Source organism: Neopelma chrysocephalum, unplaced genomic scaffold (genome assembly GCF_003984885.1).
Source record: "Neopelma chrysocephalum unplaced genomic scaffold, ASM398488v2 Primary Assembly neopelma1_63, whole genome shotgun sequence".
Classification (NCBI taxonomy): domain Eukaryota; kingdom Metazoa; phylum Chordata; class Aves; order Passeriformes; family Pipridae; genus Neopelma; species Neopelma chrysocephalum.
Genome location: NW_020897720.1, coordinates 15,076,569 through 15,091,399, shown reverse-complemented (window position 1 = coordinate 15,091,399; position 14,831 = coordinate 15,076,569). Strand labels below are relative to the sequence as shown.

Sequence of the window (14,831 nt, the reverse complement as noted above, 5' to 3'; positions counted from 1 at the left end):
GAAAAAAGGGGGCTCAAAGAAAAAAGGGGGCTCAAAGAAAAAAGGGGTCCAAAAAAAAGAAGAGGGGCAAAAGAAACGGAGGCGACGAAAATGGAGAAAAAAAAAGGGGGGAGGACTTAAAGGGAGGACGCCAAAAAAAAGGGGGACACAAAAAAGGGAAGGGGTCACAAAAAAAAAGAGGGGGATGCACATACACCAAAAAAAAAAAATGAGGGGGGCACACACCAAAAAAAATGAGAGGGGGACAGAAAAAATAAAGGGAGTGGGGGAGGGCAGAAAACCTCTGCTCTGAGATTTCAGTCACAGCTGGTGAGTCAGTGGGGCATCAGGAGATGTTAAAAAATAATAATAAAAAAATTATTATAATAATAATTATATTATAATAAAAAAATTCCCCACCAAGCAGGGGAAGGTGACGAGTTTGAACAAGGAATCACGTGGGACAGCTGGTCCCTGCAAGGTGTCCCCTCCCCTGGGTCCCCCCATTCCTTGATGGGGGGAAGGATGTGACAGGTCCTTCCCTTGCTGTAGCTCCACCCTGTCCCTCAGCAGAGGGGCAGCTGAACTCTGATGGGCCCCCAGCCTCCAGCCCCATGTGTCACTTGGTTTTTCTTTTTCTTTTTTTCCTTTTTTTTTTTGGGGAGGGGGCAAACAACACTTACAGCATCCCCTTTGAGAGCATCTAAAGAAACAACATTCAGGAGCAACAGCTGTGACTGCCCTGACCCTGGCAGGACAGGAGCAGGAGCAGGAGCAGCCACCCCTTCAAGCACCAAATCTGACTCTTGCTCATGTCAACTGTGTTATTATTCAGCATGGCTGCTGTTCTCCCTTGTGGCCTACACCTGGGCAGAGATGTTTGCAGTTTGTATCAAGGTTAAAAGCCAATCAATAATAACTAAAATATAGGGAATACAATTGAGATGTTTTAACACATGATTTTCACTCTTTGCTCTGGTCCTACAAGGTCCTTGATGCCACCCTGGTCCTCCCCAGGGACCAGTGCCCAGCCCAGCCTGGGGTCCCATCCTCGTCACACCCTCAGTCTGTCCCAGCAGGGGACAAGCCACCTTCCCAGAGTGTCCTGCCTGCTCTCAACACCTCCAGGATCCTCGTGGCACAAACGTGACCGGCCCTGGAGCTTCTCAGTGTCCGTCAGAGCTTCCTTTTTGGCAGCCTCTTTGCACGAGGACAGGACAGAGTATTTCAAACAAAGCAGGGGTTATGGACGTCCTTCCCGAGGCAGAGCAGGGGTGAAACACCCTCAGATCACTGCAGCTTCCACACCCGGGGGCCTTCTCCTGGAGAGCTCCAGTGAGTTCCCAGGATCTCCCTGCCTCGTGCTCACAGACACCCTGGGCTGCTGGAGGGCAGAGGTAGGGCAGGCAGGGGCTGGGTGCAGGCAGGGGCCAGGGGCAGGCAGGGGTAGGGCAGGCAGGGTGGCCCCCACGAGCCTCCAGCCCCAACTGGCCCCTGCCTGCCCCTGCAAAGGGCTGGAGGCACAGCACCACACTGCCCCAGGCACTGGCCTGCCCTGCCCTTCCCACAGCTGGGAAGTTTGGCACATTTTCTGAGCAGTCCAGGATGGAGCAAACCCTCCAAGGCAGGAGCCAGAGAGAGGCACAGCCAGCCTTGCCCACCACGTGTGCTGCTGGTCTCCCTGGCTCTGCAGGTGGCTGCCTGGGCAGGTCCATTCCCACCTTCACACAGATACCACAAGGGCAAAAGAAACCCCAACCAGCTGTAAGACACAACTTACTCTTTTTCTGCTGATCTCAGCCCCAGCTGCACAGATGGGACTCCAGAAAAGTAAAATAAATGGACTCCCCTTTCGGCCTCAGGAGGGTTCCTGGCCAGGATGTCACAACCACAGGACACTCCAAGTCAGCACAACCCCACTGCTGCCCCACTGTGCCCTGGCCTTTTCAGGGAGGCTCAGGCTGCTGCAGGGCTGCACCCTCATTAGCAAACTCATCACAGCTGCCAGGTGCCTGCAGCTCACAGGACTTCCCTCAGCAAACCCTTCATGACAGCTCTGTGTCCTCCTGCAAGGTGGAGAGGAAATTAAGGAGCAGGGAAAGTCCAAAGACACAAGTCAGGTTCTTGGAATTTCCTTTATTCCCACCAAAACAAGCCCAGAATCTCATTTGGGTTTAGTTTGAAACTTCACCGCTCCATCAGTAGGGAGAACTGGAATGATTTTGGGTCCTGAGACAGGTCTTTCCAATTCCAGGAAACTGTAACTGGCCCATCCCAGGATATCTTTATTGTAGCCTGCAGATCAGAGCGCTCCCTGGCATTACATCATGCCTGGGCAGAGTTTCAACATTTCTGACATTCATTCTCCTGCATGTGCTTCAACCAAACTTCCTTTCTGTAAAAGAGGCATTTATAAGAAATGGAAACAGCTTGCAGCGAGCCCTGCACCTCATGGCTGCTGAGCCACAACCAGCAGGGTTTGGTTGTCAGCCCTGGTGCTTTTGAAGGCTGATGCTCCATCTCTGCTCCTGAAAAGTCCCTTGTGCATTAACCCCTCACTGCCTGGAGAGCCCCTGGGAGGGACAGACACTGCCCCTGGCACCAAACTGTGGCAGTGTTGGGTGCTCCAGAGTGGGGAATTGTGACAATCCCCAGGGGACCCAGATGGCTCCACAGCCATTTTTTATGTCCCAGTTCCTGCTCCAGAAAGAAAGGGTTGTTCCTGAGTTTGATGGGGAAAGGAGAGGAAGGCAGGTGGGAGGGAGAATGAGAAAGGATTTGCATTAGAGCAGGTTTCTCTTAAAGAAGGTAGAAAGGAGGAACAAACCCCTGCAGACTGGGGTATGGAAGGGCTGCTGAGGGCTGGTGGGCATGGGAAGGTCCTGATGCAGAGATGGAAGGAAGCAGCCAGGGCCACGAGGAAGCAGATAAGGGGCTCTCTCTCTCCCCATGCTCCCACTCTTCCCCTCCACAACCCCCTGCTCCATCCTGTGGTTATTCACTCCCCCCACCCAAATGGTGCCTGGGCATGCAGACCTGAGGCTCTCCTGGGACTCACTGGCAGGTCACCAGAGGCAGCTTTCTGTGGCAGCCCCTGCCCCCATCTCCTCATCTCCCCGTTGTCAGACACAGATTCCCCACTGTGGACCTTCTCCCCTGGTTGCATTCAGAGTCATGGGAAGGGAAAACCTTCAAAGCAAAGGCTGCCACCAGCACTTGGTGTAATGCTCAAGACCTTTCCCCCACTACATCTTACAGATGTAGGACCTGAGGCTTCCCTGGATGCAAACGTGGTTCTGGAGTCTGAACCCACCATTGCAACCACATTTGCATTGGAGTGTGTTGGTTTTCTGCCCTTCAATCCCAGCTCCTCAATAAGAGCTTCTGGATGTTTGGGCCTCATGGCTTTGCCCTGTGGGCTCTGTGTGCCCATCTCATGGCACACAGGGATCCATATTAACCATCATTCCTTTCACACAGCACAGGATCAGAGCCACCCTGAGCTGCTTAACCAAGAGTGATGATGCCAGGGAACAAAGATCTGAGTTAGAGCCTCTGTTCCCAATCCATAACCCTCCCTCCCTGGAGGCCATGCCAGCACCTCTATGGCTGATGCCAACCAGGTCATGTTTTTTTGCATTACTTAAATTACAGTCTTCCTAAGAACTCCTTATCTCAGGGCACTGCTGGATGAGATAGAGTTTGTTGTGTAACAAACACCACTTGCTCGAGGATTAGCTGGGGGTTGCATTTTGTTTTAAATAAAAATATTATTAAATATTTCTTCTGCAGTAGGAAAAGAATTCTAGACTTGGGATCTCCCTGGATCAGGTAAAAGCGATAAAATATCTCAGTGACCTGCTTCTCTGTGGATAAACTGGGTGGAGCAGAAGGGCTTTATGGCCAACCATTTATTGACTCCCTGAGGTGTGCAGATTATTCCTTCTTCATACTTTTATATGTGACAAATGTAAGTGCATATTCTTGCTGCATTAAGTTGCTGAAAGGGTGGTTAGAGCACAGGTATGAATGAGAGGAAGGACTCAGCTTAATAAGGAGGAGGCTTTGTAAGTGTGGGGTTAGGGAACCTGACACACAATAACATCAGGGAGACAGACACGAGTTGTTATTTCCTTGTTTCAGTTGAGAGAGAGCAAAAAGCAAACATAAGGCATCCCAGGCTGGGCAGGTCCTGCTCCATGGAAACGTGCTGTGCAGATATGGGACAGGACACAGATATAAAGGTCAATTAAGTTTCACTGAGTAGGATCTGTCTGGGTTGAAACCCAAGGAAAGGAGATTTAGGGCTGGGGCTGTTAACTTTCCTTTGTGCATTTTTATTGTAGGTCTGTTTATTTGGTGCCTGGAGTCAATTCCTGAGGAAGATACAGACTAAAAACAGCCAATGAGGGTCCCAACAGTACTGAAGTCACGTATCAAAAGAAGTTACTGCTCAAAATTCAGTCACTTAAGGTGTGCTTGATACATTTGTGTGCAGACCTTGGCCCATCAGACCAGGAAGCCCAGAATTCATTTTTCCTAAAGCTGGGTGAGGGGTGAAAGCAAACCATGGGAGGTTGGATCAAAAGCAATCAGCATAATCTTTTTTGTCAATATTTAGGTTGTATAAGAGGTGGTGTGTCTATTTTTGCAGATGACATTTACATTGAAACCTCAAATATCTTCCGTCTTCCCTTTTCCAGTCCACTTTCATGTTACTCTAGTGATATCCAGTATCTCTCCTACTTTGCTTTCTTATTTAATTTACCTGATATATCTTTACCTGTGGTGAAAGCTCACTGGTGAATGGTGCCTCCCACAGCACAAAGACCCAACTGGAGGATCCTAATTAAAAAAGATAAATGTGTCCAGCGGACAAAAACCCATTAGTTTAAAGAAAGCATGGAACACCTACCAGGTGTTTCTCTGCTCTTAAAACCAAGTTTGGGCTTTTCTTTCATCTTTATGTCAAAAAAAGAGAAAACTTGCCAGAGCAGGCAGGCAGTGTGCTGGTGTCACACCCCTGCCTCAGCAGTCCATGTGTCCTTCTACCTCTCTCCCAGTATACCTTCCTGTTGCACGGGACTACAAACCTTCCTTGAAATGACTGAAGTAACTAAAAAATTCTCTAATGTTCTGCTGGATTGAAGGCACCTTGAAGACATTGCATGAAAATCTAATCTCACTGCCATACAGATCCAATGGATCGGAGAGAAATCCTGATGATTTCAGTAGCCTTCTGTCATGCCACCATTTCCCTTCCCCAGGCTGCACCCAAGAAGTTTTCTGGATGGCTCTTAGTGCCATGGTCTAGCTGACAGGTTGGTGTTGGGTCATGGGTTGGACTTGATGATCTCATAGGTCTTTTCCAACCTTGTTGATTCTGTGATTCAATGTGTGATTCTGTGCTTCTGACCCCCTGCCATGGGCAGGGACACCTTCCACTAGCCCAGGTTGCTCCAAGCCCCGTCCAACCCGGCCTTGGACACTTCCAGAGACGAGGCACCCACAGTTTCTCTGGGCAACCCGTGGCAGCGCCTCATGACCCTCCCCAGCCCAGAATTCCTTCCCAATATCTAATTTGCACCCGTCCTCTGCCAGCGTGAAGCCATTCCCTGTGCCCCGTCCCCGGTCTGCTGAGGCCAGGCGGGCGACCCGGGTGTCGGTGCTCGGTGAGGGGCAGGCAGGACGCTTTGGGGCCGGGCGGGCAGGATGCTCCGGGGAGGAGGGGCCGGTGCCCTGTCCCGTGTCCCGTGTGGGTCGGTGCCGGGCGGGGCCGGGCCGCGCCCCCCCCGCTCCGCTGGCGCTGCAACGCCGTGATTTCCCCGAAGTGACGCTCCCGCCGCGGCCAATGGGCGGCGCGTCCGCCCCCCGCGCCAGCGCTGATTGGCCGAGCCAGCGCCGGGCCCGGGCGCGGGGAATCCCGGCGGCGCCGCGTTATACCCGGGGCGGGGAGCGGCACCGGACACAGCATCGAGCGGCACCGCACACGGCGGCACGGACCGGCACAGCGGCACCGCACACAGCATCGAGCGGCACCGCACACAGCACACAGCGGCACCGCGCACAGCATCGAGCGGCACCGCACACAGCGGCACGGACCGGCACGGTCAGCACCGCACACAGCGGCACCGCACACAGCGGCACGGACCGGCACGGCTCAGCACACAGCGGCACTGCCGAGAGCACCTAGCGGCACCGCACACGGCACCGAGCGGCACCGCACAGAGCACCGAGAGGCACCGCACAGAGCACCGAGAGGCACCGCACACAGCGGCACGGGTCAGCACAGCGGCACCGCACAGAGCACCGAGTGGCTCCGCACACAGCGGCACCGCACAGAGCGGCACGGGCCGGCACGGGTCAGCACACAGCGGCACCGCATAGAGCGGCACGGACCGGCACGGGTCGGCACACAGCGGCACCGCCGAGAGACACTGGGGTCAGCACACAGCGGCACCGCACACAGCGGCACCGCCGAAAGCAGCGAGCGGCACCGAGAGGCACGGACCGGCACGGCTCAGCACGCAGAGGCACCGCACAGAGCGGCACCGCACCGCTCAGCCCCGCGCGGCTCGGCTGTGCCCGGCACACCGCAGTGAGGTGGGTCGCGCTGCGTCCCCTCCCATCGCTCACCCCCGCTTTGCGCAGCACTGGGGCTCCGAGGGCTCCGCGCGAGTGGCCCCGGGGCCACGGCTCGGCTCGACTCTGCTCGGCAAGAGGCGGCAGAGCCTTGGTCGTGAGGAGTTTTGGAGGCGGAGCGGGCGCGTCGCGCCGGCAGCCGTCGGGGGGGGGGCAGCGGGCATCCCTCCTGCGGGCACCGGGCACCGCTCCTACGGGCACCGGGCATCCCTCCTGCGGGCAGCGGCCGCGGCGCAGCGCACAACGCCCAGGAAGGGACCCTCCGACCCGGGCTGTCACCCCGCACACCGGGGCCAGGCACGTCCCTGCACAGCTGTCGCTCCGCGGGCTCGGCTGGAGGTTCCGCTCCGCCGAGGAGCCCGAGCCGCTCTGCCTCGGGGCTGCCCCGGCAGAGCCTCGCTCGGAACGGGCACTCTCCGGGACCTCCTCCCGCCCCGCGCCGAGCGCGTTGCTGGTGAAAGTTGGAAATGCGTTGTTTGGGCAATCTTGGGCTGTTTGTCTTGGAAAACCACAGCAAACAGGAAATTATTTGTGCAGAGGAAGGGCCGGGATGGCCGCGCCGGCGGCAGCGCGGGCGCCGCTCCTCGGGACGCGTCGCGGTGGAATTGGGGGCCCTCGCCTGCAGAAGGGCCGCTGCCTCCACCCTCCCGCAACTTAATCAATAACAGACTTTGAAGAAGAGGGTTGTGCAGTTGTTGCCTCTCAGTGGCCGCGCTGGGGAACCCGCACCGGTCCCTGCGGGGGGAACACCCGCACCCACTGGCGGTGCCGGCTGTGGGCTCCCTCCCAGAGCCGGGGGTCGGGGCCAGGCTCCCCCCCCCGCCTGCCCTGTCCCACGCAGGGCTCCCCACGCAGCAAGGGCTGAACACTCACCGCTGCCATCGGCCTCTTTGCCGAGCTCCAAAGCCGAGCCGCGTTTTGGGGCTGAGCGGGCAGAGCAGGAAGCACTTCCCTCCTGGAGCAGGTGGGAGACACCGAAGGAGAGTTAAGACTGCAAAAGTAGTGCTCGTTGGTGGTGTTGGTGGTGATGCTGAGGGTACAGGAGGGGTGACACTGCAGATGGTTAAAACAGTGCAGAGGGTTTGGCTGACCTGTTATTTCTTTCACAGCCAACATGCCAGTGTCAAGAATGCGCATGAGGCCCTGGTTGGAAATGCAGATTAATTCCAATCAAATACCAGGACTGATATGGATTAACAAGGTGAGACTGGTTTGTACTATTATCATCATTATTAGTATTACTCGTTCTTAAATGACAGGAAGCATGGGTCAAGATCATAAAGAAAAAAACAGGGAGAAAACTTGCTAGCATTATGTTTAAAACCCAACTATTTTTGTTTGCAGAAAAGGTAGCTCTGTTTGGTATACAGTTGGAGTAGCTCCATTTTTTTTTTCTCGGAAAATTCCCAGGAGGGGAATGATAAATTACAATGAAAACAGTTTGAACACGGTGGAGTACCAAGAAATCTCCAAGATATCTTTTAACTCCTGTTGCCCACTTAACTGTCCCAATTGAGCAGCTGCTGTTACACTCCAGTTGTTCCCCATTTTAAGATTTGGGCTGAAAGAAACACTGTATTTTTTGGTGTGGAAGGCACATCCCTGTACCTGTAGCACAGGGTGACATCACTGGGTTTATTGAACCCCGTCTCTAAAGTTTCCATATCCATTCCAAGGGGATAGTTAAGTTAGGATGTGTTTGTAGGATTCCTGCAGGACCTTATGGGCAACCTAAAAAAGGGATTCTCTGCCAAAGTGCACCTAGAAAATATGCTGTAATTTATGACATACATATAGATTGGTTGCAATGTATTGAAATGATTATGGGATAAAATTGATAATATTCTTTACCTCTACTGTACTGTACAACATTTTTTTCCCAGTTTCAGAAAGTATAAAAAGCCTTTAATACTATGAACAAAATAGATGGAACAATGGATATTTAATTAAAATATAGACCAGGGAGGTTATAACATTTCTGAGCTGCTTCTGAGAACTCTTTGATTAAATCCATCGTTCCAAACTGGCATATGATGTTTCTTTTTTTAAGTCAAATCTCTACTGGTTTAATTTCAGGATAAGAGGATATTTCAGATCCCATGGAAACATGCAGCTAAGCACGGCTGGGACTTGGAGAAGGATGCCTGCCTTTTCAGGAGCTGGGCCATTCACACAGGTGTGCACTGGCTTTACATTCCCATCGGTCACATGAATATCTCAAACAAGGCATTTTTTGCCTTGGCTTACACCTCACACCAGTAGTTACATTAACTACTAGTATGTAGGTCAGAAAATAAAAATTTTGCCTTTTTTTTTTTTTTGGGGTGGGAAGAAGTGGCACTGCAAAGTCTTAAAGGCATACCCTGTCTCTTATTTACAGGAAGATATAAAGAAGGTGAGAAAGATCCTGATCCAAAAACCTGGAAGGCAAACTTCCGCTGTGCCATGAATTCCCTGCCTGACATCGAAGAAGTGAAGGATAAAAGCATCAACAAAGGCTCCAGTGCTGTCAGGGTTTACAGGATGCTGCCACCCTTGACAAAGCATCAGAAGAAAGGTAAACCCTTGGCAATCCAGCTGGGGTTGTGCTGCTTAAGTAACACTTAAATGTCCTGCTCTGTGCAGACCTGTTGGTAGCACTGGTACTTCTGGGGTTACTCACTGGTTATTGCCACTGGGAACAGCTTGTACAAGTGGTTCAAGTTTATCCCAAATTCTTTAAACGTGCCTGGAGGCCTCACCAGGAGGCAGTGGGGACTGGCTGCTGCTGGCAGTCGCTGCTTGCTGAGCAGCTCTCAAGGCAGCTCTTTCTCACATGGGCAGCTCTTTCTCACATTTGTCTTATTTTTATTTCCCAGAAAGGAAGTCAAAGTCTTCAAGAGAAGTAAGAAACAGGAGCAAGAGAAAGGTATGTGTCTGTAGAGGCGGCTGAAGAAGCTAGAGGTTTTGGTGGTTTTCTTGCTTAACTTTTTTCATATGGGAACTTGCCTGCTCTTAGACAAGCCCTTCACGCCGTGCCCTTGTTTCTGCAGTTCTGTGAAGAGGAGAGGCTGGAGGAGTCAGCAGAAAGGTTCCCCAACACCCCCCTGCCAGATGACCACAGCGGCTACACCATGCACGAGTACACAGGGCAGGAAGTGGAGATGGAGAACACGTCCATGACCCTGGGTGAGACACTGCTTTCAGCAGAGTGGAAAATGCCGTTGGTGCTGAGCTCAGAGCTGGGTCCTGGGGGGGCTGGGGAAGCAGAGGGGGTTGTCCCTGTCCCGTGAGTGCCAACCCCTGGTGTGTCCCACAGACCTGTCCTCCTGCGAGGTGAGCGGCTCCCTGCCCGACTGGAGGCCGGCCCTGGACGTGCCCATGGCTGACAGCACCAACGACCTCTACCAGCTCCAGGTGTCCCCCCTGGCCTCGTCCTCAGAAGGTGGGCACTGCCTTTTTCCTACCCCAATCTGTGGGAGGCAGAGGGATGAAGGAGTACCCAAGGCAACAGGAGAAATCAGTTGTTCTGCAGAAAAACCAACTTCCACCTGATAGATTTGGGTATTTGGAGTTACCAAAGTGGCCGGGGTGCAGAGGGGAAGAGCTGGCACCTGCTCATGGCTGAAAGGCTCTGAAATGCCACTGTTCCAGCAGTGACAGTGGAGGCAGCCCTGCTTCCCATTGGGGAAAAAGGGATTAACATGCATAGATCAGAGTGGTTCCTCCCCTGGGGTGCAAATCATCTTCCTCCTCTCACCTTCCCTACCAAGTGGGCTCTGCTCTGTTGAGCCCTGGGGAGGTGTCAGAGCTGGTGTCAGGGAGTCCCAACATGCAGTTGTTGAAGAGCATCAGAGATGAAGGGCTGTGGGGAGTCTGGGATGGGAGGAGTTAAGGGCAGTGGTGGCGTGTGACAAGAGAATATGAAGCAGGTTCTGTGGTGAAGAAGCAGAAATATGAGGGCTAAAAGTTGACATCTATGTCTGTTTTCTTCTCTTTTTTTTTTTTTAACGCGCTCACAAAACAGTCACAGATGAAGATGAAGAGGAAATAAATCCAGATATTTTTAAGGTAAGACCAGCCCTTCTGGTCAGAATAAAATGGTCCAAAGTTGGTGTTTGCACCAAGAGAGGAAGGCAAGCAGGTGCCACACGAGCTGAACATACACTTGTTTAATGAGGAAGCCTGAACGATTAAATATAAAAAGAAGGCTGCTTTGCAAATGTGAACTGGAGAGGACACACCCATTGAAATATTTACCCTTCATGTCAAAGCCAGAGGAAGTTACTGAGAAGTTCATAGAATCACAGAATTGTTAAGGCTGGAAAAGACCTCTAGGATGATCAAGTCCAACTGTCAACCCAGCAGCACCACCATGTTCATTAAACCCTGTCCTCAAGTGCCACATCCAGAGGTTTTTTTGAACACTTCTAGGGATGGTGACTCCACCACTTCCCTGGACAGTCTGTTCCAATGCTTGAAAATCCTTTCCACAAAAAAATGTTTCCTAAAATCCGATTTAAACTTCCCTTGGCGCAACTTGAGGCTGATTCCTTGCCTCAGATTGATGTATTAGGGTCTGCAAAGGGCCTCCAGACTTCTCTTTCTGTTTTGGCCTTCTCTCTACCTCTGATATGTTTGGCCCTTAATCTGCATTTCCAGACATGTCACACTCATCTCACTGATAAGATGGAACCAGGTGCTCCAGCCCTCCCTTTTACATTAACTTTTGTTTTACTCCCAGCTTAAAAAAAAAAGTTTTACATAACTTAGCATGAGAAGATAGAAGTTATCTTGTTGCTTACCTGATTGAGGGCAAGGAATCAGACATTGCAAGGAGGAGTTTTTACCATCTACTTCTTCTCTTCCAGCTGCTTGTACCAGCCCAAGACTGGCACAGCACCAGCATTGGTGGGAAGGGCTTTCTCACCAACGAGTCGGGCACCCAGACCATGTGCAGCACCTACAGCTACAAGGAGCAGGACGGGGAGATCGACACCACCTCAGGTACAGAGTCCTCTGAGTACCCACGGGCAAGGCCAAGGGTGACACAGATGAGGGTTCCCAGGCCAGGCACAGATTGGGAGGCAGCAAAGGAAATAGGGGAATTCACACATCCTCCTGCTCTGAGGTTTCCAAGCAGGCTGTTGGAAGGCTGTAAGGAATTGGGTGATAAAAAGAAAAAGTCAAAAACACCTCCAGTAAGAGTGTCCCACAGAATTCAGGGTTATACCTGCATAAGTGAGGTCAACTTTCAGGAACTCCTTGCAATACAACTGAAGAGTTCCCTCTAGCAATAGCTTAATTAGTTTAGCAGTGTTTGGTATATTTTAGCAAAATAACAGTCTAAGGTATTTGCTCACATCTGAGAAATCTTTCAGGGTTTTTTTTTTTAATGTATCTATGCACTATTTTGCTTTTGCTGCATTGATTCAGTGCCCATTCTTGGTTTATTTTGTCCAGGAGAGGCAGATTTCAGGTTCCTTGACCAGAAAAGCACCCTAGACTTCTCCTGGCTGGATACAGTGAGGCCTGTCATTCCCTGTGGCTTGTAAACCCCTGGATCCTCCGACCACAAACTGCTCCTGGGTGGAAACTTTGACAAGACTGGAGAGAATAGAAGAAACATCTTGTCACTGACTGCAGAAAGTAGCTTTTTGATTCCGTTTTAGCTTTAGGCCTGGAAAGGTTCCCATGAACAGCTCCATTATCATTCCAAGGAACCCCCTCTCACCAGCAGGACTCTGGCACTGGGGAGGCACCTGGTCCCTGCAGAGGGTGGAAGGTGTCAGTGTGCCATGAGTCCAGCCTGGTGGGTCCCACAGGCCTGGGGAGCAGGGTACCACCCTCCCCACGGGGCATGTGACGAGCACTTCAGCCACAGAGTGCTGGGGGGAGACGCTGCAGACCAGTCTCTTACCTGTTAGTTTTGGTTGCTGCTTTACCTGTGCAACACTGGTGACACTGAGCAAAATGACTGTCATTACACTTAGTCAGGAAAATTGCACTAATGGGCCCTCTCTTCTTTGATTTACTCCATCATATAGCACGTCTTCCGGATCTTTCAAACTGTGTACATAGTTTAGACAATAAAATGTGAAAATTCAGTTTAGGTTTTGCTTCCAGCTAGTCTGTTCCCCAGGTGCACTCCCTGGATGCCCTCTGCTGTAGCCAGGCCCCATCCATTTCCATGGAAGAGCTGAAGAGCTGCTGCACGAAACGATTTTGCACTGAGAGGGGCAGAGCTCTTTGCTTTTATCATGCCTTCCCTAGGTCCCTCCTGGCACTCTCCAGGGATCCCTCCAGCCCTGCACCCAATCCTACAGCCCCCCTGGACCAGCCTGTGCAGGGCAGTGCTGGATGGATGAGGCTCTGGTTTGTGTGTAATACACGGGAATCAAATCACTAAGCTGTAACAGACTATTTTCTTGTACATTTTATTTTTGTATATAAAGTGTTGTATATTTGTTTTAATAAAATGTTTTATATATGACATGTTTACTTTTTCTCATGGGAGAGCTCTGAGGAGGCGTTCCAGCTTCCTTGAAAACACCCAAACAGATGTGCAGAGACAGTTGGAGGGGTTTTTTCATGACTCATGAAAGCACAAGGAATTTAGTTTGCTCCTGTTTTCTGCCCCCCACCCCCCTTTTCCAAGGGCAGCTGGTGGGTGGGATCCTGCTTGTCAGGAAAGGGAAAACGAGGTGCTGTGCATGTGTGGGGTGGTTGGTTTGTATTTGCCAACACCTGCAAGTCAGAGCAAGGTAACAGGATACAGCAAAAATCATCTTATGCAGCAAGTCCCTGCTATGGACAACTGTCAGCATTGCCATCAGCTCTGGGGATGAGATCAACAGTGAAGCTCTCATTAAACACCTCAGGTTTGCCTAAGAAAGAAAGCACTATTTTCCCCCTGAATATGCCCTTCCTTTGCCCTTCTGCAGGCTGGAAAGGTCTGATGTTATTGCATCCTGTGGGGTGGGAGGTGAGAGACGAGCGAGGCTGAAGTGATGTGTGAGAGCACAGCCCGTGAGATCACAGCCCCCAACACCGCCTGGAAAACCCCGGGATGGCCTTTGGGGAATAACTTCATTTTCTGAGCCGGAGCCGAGGGGAATATCAGGCTGTGGGAGAGGAAGACCCAGCCCAAAGGGCTGGAACAAAGCAGACGTTTCCTACAGCCTTTGGCACAGGCTCTGCTGACCTGACCCGGGGCAGGGGCTGGGGGGGATGGAGGGAAGGGGGAATTCAGTGCCACAGGAGGCAGGTGGTGCTGGGTCTCAGATCCAGCACAGCACAGTGCAGGGCAGGCTGGGCACGGGCCCCGTGTCCTGTTGGACATTAACCCGAGGCAGCCTGGGGAAGGCAGGCACAGGAGGCACCTCCCCAGTGCCCCGGGGCAGAGCAGCTCCCTGTGAGCTCCCCCTGGCTCTGCGGGGCTGGCAGCCCCAGGGTGGCCACTGTGCTGTCCCCCCCCAGCTGTCACACTCCCTGGCAGGGGATCTGGCCTGAAAGTCCACATCCTGGGAGGGATCTGTCCAGCTGGGAAGCCCCCGAGCACCAGGATTCCCTTTGATCACATCCACCCAAAATCCTGCAGATTTCCATGCTCAAGCAAGGAAATCACCCACCAGGTTTTCAGCCTTCCTGTCTTTAAAGGGAGCTTACAAAGAAGACAGAGAGCAACAGGACAGGGGGGTATGGCTGCAAACTGACAGAGGACAGGTTCACATTAGATATTGGGAAGAAATTCTGGGCTGTGGAGGGTCCTGAGGCTCTGGCACAGGTTGCCCAGAGAAGCCGTGGCTGCCCCATCCCTGGAAGTGTCCAAGGCCAGGTTGGACAGGGCTTGGAGCAACCTGGGCTAGTGGCAGGTCTGGGTGGGAATGAAATGAGCTTTAACATCCCTTCCAACCCAAACCTTCCTGTGGTTTTATGACGATTCCATGATCAGATCTGGTCCCTGGTCAGCTGCAGCAGCAGCTACTACCAGGGAAAGAACATGGGGCTGCAGGACCTGGAGCCACCTCTGCTCCCAGCACAGGACACCAGCTCAGCATCACTGACACAACCAGAGGAAACTGGTTTTTTTTTTAAGAGCCCCTGCAAGTTTGTCACACATGGGGGGGAGGGGACAGGAGAAGGGAAACTTTCTGTGATGCAAACACTGCTAAAAATAAGGTAGAGATTAATTCACCCATTCATGCATTAAAAGCTGCAAGCTTCTCACA

At 52.2% G+C, this 14,831-nt stretch overlaps 1 protein-coding gene across 2 annotated transcripts; it reads left to right on the top strand.

Moving 5' to 3' along the window:
* The first annotated feature begins 6,485 nt into the window (after window positions 1-6,485).
* On the top strand, window positions 6,486-13,081 carry IRF1 (interferon regulatory factor 1). Of its 2 annotated transcripts, XM_027682859.1 has the most exons (10): window positions 6,486-6,582; window positions 7,731-7,822; window positions 8,698-8,797; window positions 9,002-9,178; window positions 9,480-9,529; window positions 9,654-9,789; window positions 9,920-10,045; window positions 10,628-10,671; window positions 11,472-11,607; window positions 12,064-13,081. In XM_027682859.1, exons 2-10 carry the CDS (start codon window positions 7,736-7,738, stop codon window positions 12,153-12,155), a joined length of 948 nt encoding a protein of 315 aa, XP_027538660.1. In that variant the 5' UTR covers window positions 6,486-6,582; window positions 7,731-7,735; the 3' UTR covers window positions 12,156-13,081. The 2 variants fall into 2 exon arrangements, with proteins under 2 accessions (XP_027538660.1, XP_027538659.1); XM_027682858.1 differs by lacking the exon at window positions 12,064-13,081 and having other exon boundaries at window positions 11,472-12,033.
* Window positions 13,082-14,831: the final 1,750 nt, after the last annotated feature.

Excerpts from the sequence above, each read along its gene's own strand:
- IRF1 (XM_027682858.1), top strand. The coding sequence starts at position 7,736 with ATGCCAGTGTCAAGAATGCGCATGAGGCCCTGGTTGGAAATGCAGATT. Across the intron at positions 9,179-9,479 it reads GACAAAGCATCAGAAGAAAG|AAAGGAAGTCAAAGTCTTCA; the intron begins GTAAACCCTTGG and ends TTTATTTCCCAG. Across the intron at positions 9,530-9,653 it reads GAAACAGGAGCAAGAGAAAG|TTCTGTGAAGAGGAGAGGCT; the intron begins GTATGTGTCTGT and ends TTGTTTCTGCAG.